The sequence below is a fragment of the Gilbertella persicaria genome (genome assembly GCF_025201335.1).
Source record: "Gilbertella persicaria strain CBS 190.32 chromosome Unknown B0P05scaffold_15, whole genome shotgun sequence".
Lineage (NCBI taxonomy): Eukaryota > Fungi > Mucoromycota > Mucoromycetes > Mucorales > Choanephoraceae > Gilbertella > Gilbertella persicaria.
The window spans coordinates 70,852-84,808 of NW_026251976.1; the positions used below are offsets into that span (position 1 = coordinate 70,852).

Below are 13,957 nucleotides of genomic sequence, written 5' to 3' on the forward strand. Positions count from 1 at the left end.
TATTTATATGTTTCAAGGCACACAAAAATCCAATAGATCACCTGGTGCTTCACAAAAATCGGATTGTGAATTAGGTAAACTTTTTTTTGTGTGTATGTGTAACGAGCAAACTGATTAGTTTTTAACCTGTCTTTATTTCAAGTAATATACAGAAAAACCAATTAAAAAGGAAGGAATTATGGTTTGAATAATAAACTGCGATTTACTATATAAAGCATCGTTTCGAATCAAAAGAAAGTCACCTTCTTTTTCATGGACATAGTATTCACTTGTTCGAATATGTTGGAACAATAACTTTTTAGTGATCCAACAAAGGCCAATCGTCAGAGTAAAGGTGATTCCACCAATCATGTAATGGGGTATAGGTACATTGCTTTGATTCAGAACCGAGAAATGAAATGTATCTTGACCTTTCTTCAATCTGTGCTTATGCCGTAAGATAAATTTACACAATATACCCCATAAACTCGAAGTTAACCACAAGTAGATGCGATTCTTTATCTTTTTCTCTTTAAAATGACGCTTCTGTAAGGCTTGAAGCGACTTGCATTCTCTTTGGATGTGTATCACTGGGATGTTATTGGCTACTAAAGTGCTTAGTTCTTCAGGGTTAGAAATACCAATACCAAGGATAGGCGACCCTCTTTTTTTCATACGCTTCTTGATCTCCTGTTCCTTCCACTTCTCTTGTGCAAAGTGAACAATACGCAACACATCTTTTGAATCAAGAGCTGATAACCTCGAAGATATGATATAGGAAGAAGGCAGTTCTATCATACGAAAATGCTATCAAAGAAAAAATAAAAAAAAAGACGTGTAATAGTGGTACCCACATTGATTGGTTAATTCATCAATATTGTAGCCCTTTTTTTCTCATTGATTTTGAGGACTGTAGACCTTTCAAAACAAGTCTTTTTTAACAAAAAAAGGATGGTTTTAACTTTTTTGCATAATGTTACAATGATTTAAGTTTGCGTAGAAAGTAAACTCAAGTGATCTACTTGAATGCTTTATCAATGCATTCTATTTTTAATGCGTTCGCTCCAAGGATTCAATTCGCTTTCTACATAAAGCTAACTTTCAAATAAATCCTACAGATTCAATTTGTAGACTCTGAAACTGCATGAGAATGAACCCATCCTGTTAGCTATTTAAGATTCTAAATCAGCCAATAAAAGCTCAAACTACTGCAGTATGACTCGCACATTTTTAAGGTATATGATTTGTGCATGTAGCATCTAACGATTGACTCATTTTTTCTCCCACATACCTCTACTTCTTTTTTCTTTCACTTTCACTTTTTTTTTGTTCTATCATGCCTGAACATGATAAGGGAAAAACGCATCCTTTACCTTTTCGTTCCATATACCAAGAAATTCTCTGGAGTAAGAAACACGCGTGTTTGTTTTGTTATCTAACAAGCAAGCTATTTAGCAAATAGGACTGTGATTGCAGCATCTACAGCAGCAGTAGTTGGTGTTGTCTCTGGCTATCCAGTAATTATTTAAATGAATAAAACTAGACAGTTGGAAATAATTGTATTAAATTATCTAAAAAGCCATTCAACATTAGTTTGATTCAATAAAGACTCGATTACAAACTCAACACTACGACTCCATTGCCGCCTGCATAAAACAAACATACAAAGAGGAAGGCTTTCGAGGATTTTTTAGAGGTGAAAAGCTACAAGCAAATAAAATTGATTCGTTACTAAAAAAATAGCATATCTCTTTAGGTGTTATTCCGCCATTGATCACTGTTAGTATCATTAAGTCGATATCATTCTCGGTATATGAAAATTCAAAGGCGTACTACAAGAAGCATTATCCGATCTTGTTTGATCGAGATACAATGCTATCTACAATGGCAATCTCGACATTTGCGGGTGGAATAAGCGGCGCATTTATAGCTACACTAAGCTGCCCATTTGAACTGGTCAAGGTCCAAAAACAACTCGAATATCTACTGCTACAGACAAGCAGTATTTCCACAGGTGCTACTGTCATTCACATTCAGCTACCTAATGAAACGCCTAAACCAACTATTGTCAACAAAACGACAGTAGGTGCAGGCTTACCTATTAGGCCAACTGCATGCCCACCGATTATTGTTAAAAAGAAGCCTGTAGAAGAAAAAAAATTCACTTCCACCTCAAGTTGGCATTCAGCTAGAGAAATCTTGAAAAAGAAAGGTGTTTTTGGACTTTATAGCGGATTTGGCCTTCATCTTAGTAAGTGATAGCAATTCATCTTTATCTCTTGACTAATTTGGTAAATATAAAGCTAGAGATACGATTGGGACTAGCGTTTATTTTGGTGGATATGAAACAACAAAGTATATATTGAACGGTAATCGAGATGCATCGTCAGCAGGGCCATTAACACAGTTCTTGGCTGGAGGCATATGTGGTATTATGTGCTGGATTGTAGTATTTCCTTTAGACCTTGTAAAAACATTGATTCAAAAGGAAATTCTACTGCCTACTCTAAAATACAAGAGTGCAAAGGATTGTATTCATGACATCTATTCAAGAAACGGATTAGGTGGATTTTATAAAGGAATTACGGTCACTCTCATTCGTGCATTCCCGATACACTCGCTTAACTTTTTAGTATATGAGCAGACATTGTTACTTGTGAAAAAGTTTCACCATGACGGTGCCTGAAAATGGTGGTAAGGTCGGAGCTGGTTTTATGCATACAGTCTTACTAAATGTAAATTCATTAGGCTTTAAAAAAGATACGAAATTTATGCATCTTGAAAAATAAATTCCTCTATTTTTCACAAACTAGCATATGAATTTAAGAGTGTCTTCTTTTAGCAACTCAGCTAGCTGTGCCTCTTTATAAGAACGTGAAGAAAACAAATATCAGGGTGTTTACTACCTCAACTAGGTAGGTTTTAATCAAAGCAAGATGAGCTCCACCGTTGATCAGTCGAAATCGACTGTCAAGACGATTACCGTTTACATCAAGGAATCGGTTTACTTCTGCCAGGAACAGCACCAGACCCAAAGGTCAAGATGGCAAAGACAAGCTCAACTCTCATAAGACTGATCACTTTGAGAGATCCATTGCTCACCACCAACAAGGTAAAAATGGAATTAAAAGCTCAAGGAGTTGTGGCGAGTTGGTAAACTGTTATTCGCTATTTGGACCAGTCGGGCTTCCAAGGAATATTCTTATTGTATTTCAAAGAAAGTTTGCACATTCTGATGTTGAATATATAGCAGCAGCAAAACAAAGCCTTCGAATTAATGCCTATAGCTTCAGCAATATACATCTCTTCGCGGGAAACGCAATCAGACAAGCAATGTACCTTAATTGTGTTGGGAAATCATCATATATAATACAACTGGTTCGTTTTGACGATTGTTTTTATAGAAAAAAAAGTTGGACAGTTACATTTGACTAGTTCATTGGTTGAATTGTGGCAATTCCAAAAGAGTATAACAAACCTTAAAAAAAGAGTGCCTCGATTACATTTAAGCATGATAGTAAAAGATTGCATTTTAGTTCATGTAAAATGCAGTGTAACCATGAATGTATCAGTGAAAGAATTTATGCACGCTGACGATTATTTAATAAACAATCTGTCATTTCTTTTCTATTAATTGGCTTTCTTTTTTTAGCTATATTCAAGCAAAACATCTCCTTCAATGTGCTTTACTGGTCTTCTTTTCTCAACCTCGATAAGCATTGGACACCAAAAAGAAAACGGAGTATGAATGCCAAAGAAGATAAATATTTTTGAGGTCTTCGAATGGCGAACACCAAAAAGAAAACGATGAATTTAGACTCAAGGTACAGTGCTATTTTTGATAAAATCAATTGATTAGCTAATTGTCCCAACAAAATAAAAAAAAAATCGATCATAAGAAGTAGTACCTCGATCTAGCCAAAAGAAATCACTATTGGATTCTAAGCTAAATAGATCTTGAACATGACATTAAGCTGGCAAGTTATCAAAGTATGCTCAAGTTCAAGAGTTGGATTAATTAAAGGGGAAACCTGTCACAAACTTTGTACTCGAAAAAATATATTTTTTCCTTGATCACGTCTCTCCTTTTTTGTGTTTAGTTACTTAACTATGGAGATAACAAGACAGCAGTTTTCACAAAAGCTATCTACAGTAGAAAAAGCAATTAAAGAATGTGATTTTATGGCTATTGATACAGAGCTGTCTGGTATTTGACGCGTAACACACTTGTTTAGTTATTCACTTGTTACTTTAGGTCTTCATCGACCTTTGACTTCGATCCGTTTGTACAATATGAAGGATCGTTACCAAGAATACAAAGAAGCTACCGAGCGATTTTTGATTATTCAGTTTGGTCTATGTACTTTTACTTGGGACGAGCCTTCAGGTCGATATATTGCAAAGCCTTTCAATTTCTATATTTTTCCTACTAGCATTACCGGCCATATACAGACCAATAGAATATTCATGACTCAAGCACAAGCATTTGATTTTCTAACAAAACAATCATTTGATTTCAATAAATGGGTGTATCAAGGTATTCCTTATATGACAAGAATAGAGGAAGAAGAATATGTGTCTGCCGCCACTAAAAAGCTACAAGATGATATGCCTGATATCCCAATTGACAACAAGGAATTGGATTTTGTAAACAACGCAAGAGAAATGATTCAAAACTTTATTTCGAAAGATAAAGAAGGGTCTGATGGTATAAACATTATTACAAAAAATGCATATCAAAAACGGTTGATCTATCAAGAAGCAAGAAAGTAAATGAAGGCATAAACAAGAATTGTTGCCAACTTCTTTTTTATAGATTTCAAGGAATTACAGCCATTGGCATGCAAGGGTTTATTCGCATAGCCAAACTTTCAAAGGAGCAATTAGAGAGTCACAATAAAGAAAAGCAAGAGAAATTCAACAAAGATTGCGAAGTTGCTATTGGGTTTAGAAGAGTCATTGATATGATCTCTGAATCTGGCAAGATTATTGTAGGACACAATATGCTACTTGACATTTGTCATATGATTGGTCAGTTCGTTCAGCCTTTACCAGATACTTTAGACGAATTTAAGTCCTTGGCACATCGTGTGTTTCCAAAGTAGGTCCAGGTCTTGATGCAATGCACCGTGTTAATTCTATGCGTAGAATGATTGATACCAAATACATGTCTATTTCTGAGCCAGAGCTTTCAGTAAGTTCAGAATAATTCTCGTAGACTCACTATGCTTATGTGAATCTTAGGTTATCTTTGGATCTGGTACGGCTTTAGAAACATTGCGATTTGAGACAAAAAAAGAAGCTTTTAACAATCCTCACATTGATATGCATTCCGCATTCCCTCGCTACCTTACTGAGATGGCGCACGAAGCTGGTTATGATGCTTTTATGACAGGTGCTGTCTTTTTGAGGATGGTCGGTTATCTCGACAAGAAAAGAAATCCCGAAAAATATGCACAGATTGAACAAGAAAGAAAAGCATTAGAAGAAGAGAAGGAAAAAGAGAAGGAAAAAAAAAGACAGCCCAAGATAGATGCCGATGGTTGGGAAATTAGTGAAGAAGAAAATGATGAAAACTCTGGTTGGGATGATGATGAAGAAATCTATAATTATGGTTCAATTAGATTAGATCTTGAAAACAAACAAGAAAAAATGGACCATGTATTTTCGACAATCATGAACAAAGCTGCCTTGGTTAGAACTGCTTTCAACTGCTTTGATTTCCTTTCTCAGCCTGACTTTTCTGACCAATTTCAAGTTTTCCATGTCTCACATATGTCTGATGCTGTATTTTCAGAGCAAATAGCATCTTTGCTTCTTTCAAAGTATGGTAAGCATATTGTAGAACCCAATGACGATCAATCTTCATTTGTAATTTTTGAGAATCTTCGAGAAGACCCTGATAACTTGGTAATTGATGATGATAAATTTGTTATCACACCAATGACTAAATACTTGGGAAAAAAGTTGTAATAAAATGAAAGTGACTTTATTGCTATTCTGTACTAGGGTCTACTACTTCAAAGTCAAATACTTGACTTCCTATCAAAACTTTAGCTGAGCCATTATCGATAGTGCCTTGAGGAATGTTATCTAATCCTGTGTAGCGGAACATGTCTGCATTAACACTGAATCGTACATTGACAGTTTCTCCTGCAGGAATAAAGACCTTTTGAAAGCCCTTTAGAAGTTTAGCAGGAGGAGTCACAGTACGGAAAGGTTGCTGAATGTACATCAAAACAGTCTCTTTACCGTCTACAGGACTTGTGTTGGTTACATTCACTAATACTGCTTTTTCTTTCTCGCCCACAACAAGCATTTGTACATTTTCAGAAGCATCGTTCAATTGACCATCAACAGTGATATTACCATACTCAAAGTTAGAGTAACTAAGGCCATGACCAAATTCATACAAAGGATCAAATAGATCGCAAGCGGGTCGCCAATAATTCATATTCATATCCCCAGCATATTTAGGATAAGTATATGGCAAGCGACCAGAGGGGTTTGTCTTGCCAAAAAGAACTTCACCAATGGCTTGACCACCCCATGGTCCGGGAAGATAGGCCTGTAAAATGGCATTCGAGTTGCTTTGAATACTGTTGAGAGTACGCGGCCTACCTTCCAAAAGAACTGTTACTATAGGTGTATCGCCTGCTGCCTTTGCAAGCTTATCAATATTTTCGATTTGTCCTTGAGGCAATGTCAAGTCATGAATGTTTCCAGGTACTAGAATAAAAATATGAGGATATGATACAGAACATACAACAACTTACGCTCTGAGTAAACGTGTTCGCCAATGCAGACAACAAACGCGTCGTAATCTTGTATTCTTTCAATGATCCAATCCATGTCTTGTTCATTTCCATGAATATCAAAGCCTAGGATATGATCGACTTCAATATCTTTGGGTGCAGAGTTTTGAATGCCTTCTAAAATAGTGATGCCTTTCTTATAAAATTGCTCATCATTGATATCCCCATGCCACAAATCTGCAGTTGCTCTATTTATAGGTCAGCCATCATCTATAAAACCTTTGTTGACTGTTACCCTTGCCACTGGATAGTCCAACCGCCTGAGAGGTGGCCAAGACTGTTGCTTGTAGGCCCTAGCACTAATATCTTCTTGACACTTTCAGCTGTTAATGGCAGTGTGGCATTGTCATTCTTCAACAATGTCATCGATTCGCGTGCTGCTTCAATAGACACCTGTACATCATCTTGATTTTGAACTTGTTGCTGCAATATGGGGTCTGCTTTCCAGCCATTAGGCTCTAAAAGACCGAGATCTTTCTTTAGCTGAAGCAAACGGCCTACGGATTCATCAACGCGCTCCATAGAGACTTTACCCTCCTTGACCAAGTCCATCATTGAATCAAAAAATACAACATCCTTAGGAACCATAGACATATCAATACTAGTATCAGCGATAGCCATACGAACAGCTTCTTTATGTGTAGCGGCAACCATATGCTTATCATGCAGATTTTCTATTTCTTGCCAATCGGTTACCAACATGCCTTGGAATCCCATTTGATCACGTAAAAGTTTGCGCAAATATTTATTTGAAGACACAACTGGCTCACCATTTACGTCAATGTAACTTTCCATTGCTGTTGCAACACCTGCGTCAATAGCAGCTTGAAAACCAGGTACAAAAAAGTCGTAAATAGTCCTATCAGAAACCACAGTAGAATCGCGGTCTTGGCCACTAAACAATGATATCAAGTGAGTTATTATTGAAGCGACTTTATAACTAAATTTACCTCCAAGGAGCACCATAGGCAATAAAGTGTTTCATACAAGCAGCAACTTTGGTACGATCAGATTTGTATTTACCTTGGTAACCACGAATAGCTGCAACACCCATGACTGATGATAAGTGTGGGTCTTCCCCAAAGTTTTCATATACACGAGGCCATTGTTTGTTAACAGGGATGTCCAAAACTGGAGCAAATGTCCTATAGAAAGAGTAAATAACAGCTAGTCTGAAAAAGATATACCATTGAACACCGGCAGCGCGTGTATCTCTTGCAGTTATAGAAGCTGATTCATACGCTAGCTGTGGATTGAAACTTGCGGCCAAATTGATTCCATGTGGGAAAATGGTGGCTACAACGTAAAGTTAAATACTCTAAAATAAAAAACAGTTGACATACTATTTGCGACATAATGGGCACCATGAATATGATCAAGACTATGTATAAAATAAGGTTAAGGAATTAAACCTATTATATCAAGTAACGTTACCCATAAATAATTGGAACTTTTAATGTTGAATTGACAGATAAAGTTATTTCCTGAATCTCCTCAATCAATTTTGCATAATCCACAACGTCAAAGTTTTTTCCATGACTATTTTATAATAGGTAAACATATTTAACGCATGAACTCGTTTTTTATCTTACTTTGCTAACTGGTTCAGATAAGATCCAACATAGTAGTTTTTTGCATAATATTCAACAGCAGTGCGGTTCAATGAGCCATCTTTTTGAAGGATAAGTTCTTGATCCATTTGTGTCATTTGACCGATCTTTTCAGCAAGTGTCATTTGATTGAGCATATCGATAATGTCTGAATCAATAGTTGATCCTGGCTTATCGTATTCCTCCGTCCCTAACATGCCATATCTATGATGACCTGTATTTAACATGGCGCTACTTAACGAAGCCATAAACAACAAGTAGATACTATGTTTAATTGAGAACATTATATGTATTGTCTAATGAAACAAGTGAGATATATTTGCTATGCAAGTACACATATATATATATGTATATATCTTTTTTATTTATTTATTTCTGCATACCAGACTTTACTTTAGTAACATTCTCTTGTTTTGTACAGCCTAAAATCAGGGTACATTTTTAAACAGATCAAATGATTTGTTTAGAAAAGAATTGGTATGTGTTAACGATCAACACAATCTTTGTTTTATTGCTCCTTTCTGTAGCCAGCATATCTATTGGCATGAATGATATCTTTTGTATACATCCATACAAAAAAGAGTTAAACAGTATATATTGTCACTGTGACATTGTTGTATTGTAACCTTTTAATTATACCGAGTAAAACTGCTTTTTTGTCGCCGAAGTACAAAAAAGAAAAGTTTATACGAAAATCTTTGTACGTATATGGCAGTAAAGGGCATAGTAAGTTTATCGCTATTAGTTTTACAAACTAATGTAATCACTATCAAAAAAAAAGTTACTGTATCTTTCTACTACGCTCTTTTTCTTTCGCTTTTTTTCTTAGATAACCTTGACTAGATTTTTTTCCAGTACACTTTTGTTTATATGTATCACACTGATTTTTGCTTCTGCAACCCCGATCATGTAATATAGAGCAGAATTCCATCATCTCTTACACACTCGGCTATAAATTAAAATTTTCTCCATATTCATATTTCATTTGGCTCAATATAGATTTACTTGTTATAAAATTGTGTTCGCCAAAGAAAAAAAAAGCAATAGACATCACATTTTTGTAAATATGTCTTCTTTAGGAAAATAGACCTAGAACAAACGTTATATGTCTGAAGAAATCACTTGCGTGTCAAATCAACGAAGCTTAGTATTATATAACGACGGATTGAAAGAAAATGAATGCTTGCCACATCTTTTTCTTTTTTTTTTTTTTTTTTTTTTTTTTTTTTTTTTTTTTTTTTTTTTTTTTTTTTTTTTGAATGAGCGTATCTCGCAATAACACAGCACCTCTCTGTTCTCAACAAATTCTACTTTTAGTAGGAAATCCGAGGTAGTAGAAAATTTTTGTATCTATAGACCGATTCACAGTATAGATATTGATGGCTCAATATTTAATGGATCCATATCTTTTGTTTGGCATTCAAGGATGAATTATTTGATGCAGACATAAAAGCAAAATAGGTTTTGTTTCTCTCCCTTCTTCAATGTTTGGATAGGAAAAACAGTGTGACACTAACAAAGCCTCCTTATCAAATATACGTGTAATCCAATTATAGGATAGGATTCTCTCAACTCTATTCTTTAGGAATTAACATATATACAAAAGAAAGGGAAAAAGAAAAAAAATCGATAAATATATAATGTTCTATTTATTTTAGTGATGAGAGCACAAATATACGTAGATAAAATAAGAAATATGTTTACATACTTTAGTAAAGACAAAGAAAAATCTTTCATTGAGCTTCCAGTTTATTATTTTCTTGAGTTAGACTTTTGTATTGCTCTAAAGTGTATACTATACAAAATGGAACACTCGGAGTACTTCCTAAATGTTGTACTTAATTAAATGAAAACAGTTTACGCTGCACAAAGATCTTTAGAATGATCTTTTTGTTATCCGATTGGTTCAATAGCATCAGGGTGTATTCATTCTAGTCTTGCTTACAGTAAACTCTTGACACCCATACACGACAATTCAATATCAATGTCCAACTATTTGGTTCACTAAAACAATATTTTGATGGACAAGTAGAATGGGATAAGTTTATTTTCTATTTTTTATTTTATTTTCGAGGCAACGAACCCTTGATTTTTTTCCTCTGTCTCCCTCCCTCCCTCTCTCTCTCTATATATATCTCTTTCTTGGTATTTTTATTGTGGCTTAATTCCTTTTTTCTTTTTCGTTGAGTGACGTGAAGAAGGCGACAACGAGCTCAATATGTTAATGTTAGGAGATTTTTTTTTTGCGTATATACCAAAATGCAATAGCAATTTCTAGAACAGACCAAACCATTAGGATTTGTTGCTTTTGGCAACTACGCCGTTAAAAGGTAAGTTGTCAAAATTTCGACAAGATATCCACCACCAGGCACCCCGCACGAGCATTAGTTTGGACCACCTACTCTTAAACAGCAGTAAATAGTACTGTTCCCTCACTGACGATATTGTTGTTGTTTGTAACTATGCCAACAACGTATGCCGCACCCTCCAAACTCTTCTTTTCCTTGAGCTTTGATCTTCAGAACAAGCCGACCACCCTTTGGTATTTTTCCTAATCGTCAGTGAGGGCAGGAGTATCTATTTGGAGGGTGATCCAATGTCCCCCTTTGCTGCTGACCCAGCGAAAAGACACATTAAAGAGCCACCAAAAAGAAAGACAAAAGAAAAGATTGACTAGCCTAAATCAAAAGCTTGCGATTTGTAGAGCTAGAATGTATCTTGAACAAGCCCTATTTCTGAAGCGAGCCGAGCGGAATAGTTTTTGAAATACCAATAGTCTGACCTTAGCTTTGCGAGCGCTAAAACTGCTAAGAGTTGCTTTCTGTTTCATAGACATTATGAGAATCAAATTTACATAAGTTGAAAAAGCTAAGAAGAGATTTTTCAGGGAAAGAGGAAGAAAAAGTTTTTTTTTTCTCTCTTCTTGTCTCCTCCTATATGTTATTTAACGCCTGCGTCACCGAGCGAGTTTCAAAATTAAGGCACACCATCGTTGCTTTTTTTAAAACACAGTTTAGTTGTGGTATATTAATTAGTGAACATCTAATTTATTTAAGACCTTGGTAAACATTGAAGTAGCTTATTTCAAAAGGGTCCATAAAATATCAAAACTTGATTTAAGACAGTAAATTTACTCCTGAAGTCGAGAACAAACAGATTTTTACTCTATTACTATTGCAACACAGATATTCAAGTGACGCTAAACATAGTCATGGAGGTGCAGGTAAGTTACGACACAACAATAAAAAAAAGCGATCGAATTTGAAGGTTACTTTTAATGTCGTTGTCACATGGAAGTTTAAAGTCCGTGAATTCGGAATTGTGTTCCGTAACTTTCATCTGGGTGTTATGCCTACACGCTTAGTCTCCAGAGCGCATGTATTATTTGACGCAAACTAATTGATTTAAGCAGTCACTTGTGATGACTCCTTATTCTTCTTCAACAGAAAAACCATGCAGATATAGAACGGTGAATTTATATAATTCGGCATGAAATACACATGAACTTCATGCTACTTTTGCCCCCTCAAGTTTGAATTGCCGCTTAAAACTTCTAGTTTCTGCATACAAAAAATTTAGAGTCTTTGGGCTGTTTAGTAGTATCTGCAAACTGTGACACTTCGAACACGAAAAAAATAAATTAAGAAAAAAAGATTCGGATTTAAAACTAAAACGATCAGATCAAGATATATTTGTTTTTGAACAAATATACTTGCACAAAGCCACCTTCCAAACTAATCTTCTACCCGCTTCAAGATAGTACGACAATATTATAAATAACGTATCGTCAAGCCAAATACGCCTGTACTCCTTTAATTTTAAACTGAAACGACTTTTCTTTGTGTGATTGTTAGTTAGCATTGCGATTTTTCAAAATAATGTAGAATTACAATTCCTTGAAAGAGTACAAAATTACAAGTAGTACAGAAACAAGAAATTACATAACTCTTGGTATGGCCATGAATAATTTCAACATGTATTGCTGAGATAGATATATCTTTCTAAATAATATCAAACCTGTAAATTTACCTCAAACCCAAAAAGAATGATATAAATTTCTCTTTTTTTTTTCTTAGCTAAGTCTACTTAGAAAATTAAGCTTTTAGATAGATACTTTTTGAAAAGACTTGTAAATGATCTGAATACATTCTACAATCCCTTTTGGTTTAAGTTCTTAATTCTTAAAAATGATATTCCTAATTTTTCTTTCTACAGTAGAAGCCTCAAAAACATTGCTTTTGTAACATCCATCGAAAAAATGATATGTTTATGTTCAGCACTTTGCATATAAACTCATCTCATGTAAAGCTGTTGTTATGATTACGTAAGCTTTAGCAGAACATTATTATCAAAACTCTTAGCATTTGTATCTCAAAACTGGTCTAATTTATGTAGAAATGATGTACATCAAAGCCGCATGACGTATATTTGATAATGGAAAATATAATAATTCTATCTGCTATTTGTTTTAGTTGAAATCAAACAAAGCGTACACTTGAATCTCTGCTATTTGCTTTTCTAGTGATGTCTGTTAGCATCCCCCGAACCATAGCAAGTCCTGTTGGGCTTTCTTCTGGCAATTTCTGTACGAGAAACATACATAGTGCATTATTTGTTAGTATAAATCACTTTTGGAACAAATACTTTTTATTTGATCTTAAAGCTGGTGTTAATCATCAATACCAAAGGTTCATATACCACATCGATATTTGCTAGCTTCAAGACTACCCAAAATTAGATTGGTTTACTTGTTGTGCGCGTCAGATTTTTATTAAACATAGCAAATAAAGATTTCCAGGAACAACAACAAAGACTTAATTTCTAATAAAAACTGTACCAACCAAATTTAAACAGTTCCAAGAAGTCTATTAAAATATTCCAATTCCTTATAGGTTTGGAAAAATGTAAAAGCTTTGATGGAAAAATAATTGTTAATGAATGATCATTGTATCTCTTGAAACCCTCTTATCTTTGTTGTAAATAATGTGTTGTGACAAGACAATGGTAGCGACCAATAAAGTCTTTTTTTTTTTGAAAGAAACAATGAGGAAAATTATTGTAAGAATTCTACACTTTATTAAAAAATTTTGTGGTGAAAGAATAAATTTTAGAGATTAAGCAGAGCACGAGATACATGAGTAATATTTATGTTGTTACTTAAGGAAAAGCAAAGAATAAATTAGTAACAGACATTAACCAGTATACAGTGAAAGTTGAAAGTGACAATCCTGTCACTTTTAATCTAGTCCTGTTGTTTTTTTTTCAGCTCAGCCATATAGCGAGTCTGTTGTTTGACTCTAATGATACGCTCATTGTGATTTTGAGAGCCGCTGATTGGATATTTTTTTTCATGCTTATTGATTTTTTATTTACGCCAATTGGGTTTTCGGAAACCGCCAAATGATTTTTGAAAACCGCCATTTGGGACCACAGCCACTGTATAATTAGCAAATAGTCTTAAAAAGATAAATAAAGTAGTTTGTGTACTTATACAAAAATACCTTGTATCAAGCAAGTAAAATTAATACATTCCTAGCATAAACCTTGATTATT

The 13,957-nt window shown here is 34.7% G+C and overlaps 4 protein-coding genes across 4 annotated transcripts; 2 read left to right on the forward strand and 2 right to left on the reverse strand.

Moving 5' to 3' along the window:
• Nucleotides 1–132: 132 nt before the first annotated feature.
• On the reverse strand, nt 133–777 carry B0P05DRAFT_468044 (uncharacterized protein; the record flags this gene model as incomplete). The annotated part of the gene is made up of 1 exon (XM_051574407.1): nt 133–777. The coding sequence occupies one exon, from the start codon at nt 775–777 to the stop codon at nt 133–135; it is 645 nt and encodes a 214-aa protein (XP_051435811.1).
• A 662-nt stretch (nt 778–1,439) lies between these two features.
• B0P05DRAFT_468109 (mitochondrial carrier domain-containing protein) lies at nt 1,440–2,665 on the forward strand (the record flags this gene model as incomplete). The annotated part of the gene is made up of 5 exons (XM_051574409.1): nt 1,440–1,496; nt 1,573–1,675; nt 1,736–2,001; nt 2,122–2,191; nt 2,283–2,665. Coding segments are annotated over 5 exons (879 nt in total), but the record flags the coding sequence as incomplete, so codon positions are not given.
• Nucleotides 2,666–4,061: 1,396 nt separating this feature from the next.
• Nucleotides 4,062–5,969, forward strand: B0P05DRAFT_537322 (ribonuclease H-like domain-containing protein). The gene is made up of 5 exons (XM_051577716.1): nt 4,062–4,186; nt 4,235–4,748; nt 4,796–5,080; nt 5,128–5,173; nt 5,224–5,969. Exons 1-5 carry the CDS (start codon nt 4,090–4,092, stop codon nt 5,950–5,952), a joined length of 1,671 nt encoding a protein of 556 aa, XP_051435813.1. The 5' UTR covers nt 4,062–4,089; the 3' UTR covers nt 5,953–5,969.
• Nucleotides 5,970–5,974: 5 nt separating this feature from the next.
• On the reverse strand, nt 5,975–8,631 carry B0P05DRAFT_586176 (glycoside hydrolase superfamily; the record flags this gene model as incomplete). The annotated part of the gene is made up of 8 exons (XM_051582490.1): nt 5,975–6,708; nt 6,756–6,982; nt 7,030–7,689; nt 7,745–7,939; nt 7,982–8,090; nt 8,138–8,175; nt 8,229–8,333; nt 8,387–8,631. 8 exons carry the CDS (start codon nt 8,629–8,631, stop codon nt 5,975–5,977), a joined length of 2,313 nt encoding a protein of 770 aa, XP_051435814.1.
• Nucleotides 8,632–13,957: the final 5,326 nt, after the last annotated feature.